This window comes from Micropterus dolomieu, linkage group LG18, assembly GCF_021292245.1.
Source record: "Micropterus dolomieu isolate WLL.071019.BEF.003 ecotype Adirondacks linkage group LG18, ASM2129224v1, whole genome shotgun sequence".
Lineage (NCBI taxonomy): Eukaryota > Metazoa > Chordata > Actinopteri > Centrarchiformes > Centrarchidae > Micropterus > Micropterus dolomieu.
Window position 1 is genome coordinate 21,691,103 of NC_060167.1, and position 2,940 is coordinate 21,694,042.

Sequence of the window (2,940 nt, forward strand, 5' to 3'; positions counted from 1 at the left end):
GTGGACCTTTTTTCACCAAGCTGCTTGGCAATTTCCCCGTAGCCCTTTCCAGCCTTGTGGAGGTGTAAAATTTTGTCTCTAGTGTCTTTGGACAGCTCTTTGGTCTTGGCCATGTTAGTAGTTGGATTCTTACTGATTGTATGGGTTGGACAGGTGTCTTTATGCAGCTAACGACCTCAAACAGGTGCATCTAATTTAGGATAATAAATGGAGTGGAGGTGGACATTTTGAAGGCAGACTAACAGGTCTTTGAGAGTCAGAATTCTAGCTGATAGACAGGTGTTCAAATACTTATTTGCAGCTGTATCATACAAATAAATAGTTAAAAAATCATACATTGTGATTTCTGGATTTTTTTTTTTAGATTATGTCTCTCACAGTGGACATGCACCTACGATGACAATTTCAGACCCCTCCATGATTTCTGAGTGGGAGAACTTGCAAAATAGCAGGGTGTTCAAATACTTATTTTCCTCACTGTATATCTATTTCTTCCACACGCAGCAGCGTAGTCTGCCGAAGCCTTCCTCCACTGCTTGTTTAGGTGGGTGATTTGCAGGTTGATCAACATCCCGCCCCTCCTGTGACCCAAGGTTTGACTGTATGTGTATTCAGAGCCAGTGAGCAATGGACTTTCAAAATAATAATAAAAACTGCATTAACATGTGATAAAATAATTGTCGGCGTTAATTAATTGATGCGGTAACATGATAATAATGCGTTAACATGCCCAGCCCTGGTATAAACACGTATTTACCTACAAATAGATTGCATTAACTGTGTCAGGAGGGTGTATTGCATTTACTCCTCATACAATTTTCAGGATAAATATTCAAAATGGCTAACTATTATTATTTTTATTCAAACGGCATTTTGTTTTAGTGAACAGAAAAACTAAATGCCGTTCCCAGAATTTGATAAAGTCACGTGCTGTGGCAGATTTAATTAAGGGTTTACCTTATCATTAAAAAATACTTGCAGTATAATCAGATGTATAGTGTATGCTATACTACTTATACTAAAGCTATGCATGTACAACTTCTACTGTTAGTAATATAGTGTTTGTGTCGAGAGCAGTTTGAGATATTCTTATTATTTTGTATTTTACATATTGTGTCAGAGTGACTGGGCTGTGATCTGTGAATATATATATTTTTTTCCCTTCCTGCTTTTCACATTCATAGTAGAATTATTAAGGCGTTAACATTGCCTTACTTTTTAGCATAGAAGTTGTACATTTTAGCAGCACAGAAAGACCAATCACATCATGACCTGTGAGCTAACGCAATGTACAGGGTTAAGACAAACCTACAGTGTCTGTCTTCCCTGCTTAAGTTGACTTAATGTTTGTATGACTTGTTCTGGTAAGAAATCTTCCTTTTCAGTCACCCAGGTCCCAAAATGGATATGTTTTGTCTGTCACTTTGCTGGATGGATAGACACTGGTGTGTAAGAGCTTTGTGTTGCATGAAACGTTGAATATTTTTTTTCTTTTAATTGGACACACAAAGTTATATCAAAGTGATTTATACTGTGGTGAGCAACCACTTAGTCCACTGTAATGTATTTGCTGGAGGGGTGTCGAGCAGAATGTTGCACAAGATAGTCGAAATAATTTTCTGTCACTTGAGCAGCATGATAATCAAGTATGAATTCATTCAGGCTATGCTCCCTTCATTTCCCCTCAGTTGATTGCAGTCTGCTGAATTTATAGTGTCTCCTCTGAATTTGTTGGTCAAAGTAAAGGGGCTTTTGGTGTTAATTGACTGTATGAACTACTGGTTATGTAGAGGCAACTGCTAGCAAATAGGCATTCATTTTACCTTCTCATTTACCACATTCATTATGACTATTTTTGAAGCCTTGGTAGACTTGTTGCATCAAAATAATGGTTAAAGTAATCATGTTGTAATCATGTTTTTGAAGAGATTAAATTGTAAACTTTTCCCCACCCTCTCAGAAGTGAGTTTTCCCAGGACACCGTTTTCACTATTACTATTGTAGATTGATTGAAATAGTCTTTATAGCTTTAAGACCTATAGGCCTATAGCTGATTTATATTCCAGAAATGAACATCACGGTCGGTAGGTAATTTACTGGTGTAAGCTTTTTTGGTATTGATAGATTGTGTGCAGGAGCCAAGCAGTTGGTGTATAGTAAATGTATATGATTAGTGCACAGCAGTGCGACAAAAAGGTAAGGTGTCTTACTACAGAAAAAGGAAACATTGCACCTATTCAGATAAGCGTATGTCGCCGCAGTGCATTTTATTAGCCTGGTACCTTGAGCACTATTTGCTTATACTTTTACTTTTTTTTTTTTTTTTTTAATTCAACAAAATGTTCAGGACATGAAAGTCTGCTAATGATGCAACCTTAATTTTGTTTTTGTATTATTCTTCCCCATTCACAAAAGATTAAAACGTCATCTCTGGAAATGTTCTTTCATAGAGACACAGAGAGGACCTCAGTCCAAAAGCAAGCATCCAGGTTGAGACGAGATGATGCAGCTTCATCGACTTCCCTCGGAAAACGGCGGCGTAAAACGTAATGAGAGATGGAGGAGACCAAGAAAGATCTCTCGCCCACCAAATCAACACCAATACACTTTTGACTGACTTTCAAGCATATCAAGATTTTTTATTTTTTTTTGCACATTCCTGTTCGGTATTTCATGGGATTTTCCAAAGTTGCACTGTTAATGTGTCATGGTATGAATAAATGTTCAGTATTTTAACATTTTGTAGTCCTGTGATCCATGATGACCTGTGGCCCCAGAATTTGATCAGGTTACCTCAAGAGTAAGAGGGCTATGACTATAATCATTTGAATCTGTTTTAAACACTATTTAGTGTGGTAGAGATTTAGTTTCTATGTGTAGACATAAGCAGACATTATTATAATTTCTACTTGTTGCCAGTGTCCCAGTTAATATCCAGTC

General features: G+C 37.1%; 1 protein-coding gene across 4 annotated transcripts in view; it reads left to right on the plus strand.

Annotated features, from left to right (window-relative positions):
- rad18 (RAD18 E3 ubiquitin protein ligase) overlaps nt 1-2,736 on the plus strand; it is a 38,774-nt gene extending 36,038 nt beyond the window's left edge. For all 4 annotated transcript variants that reach the window (XM_046028967.1, XM_046028965.1, XM_046028966.1 and 1 more), the window contains one exon: nt 2,451-2,736. In XM_046028967.1, the coding sequence (XP_045884923.1) occupies nt 2,451-2,550 (100 nt within the window). In that variant the 3' untranslated portion in view covers nt 2,551-2,736. The remainder of the gene's footprint in view (nt 1-2,450) is intronic.
- The last annotated feature ends 204 nt before the right edge of the window (nt 2,737-2,940 follow it).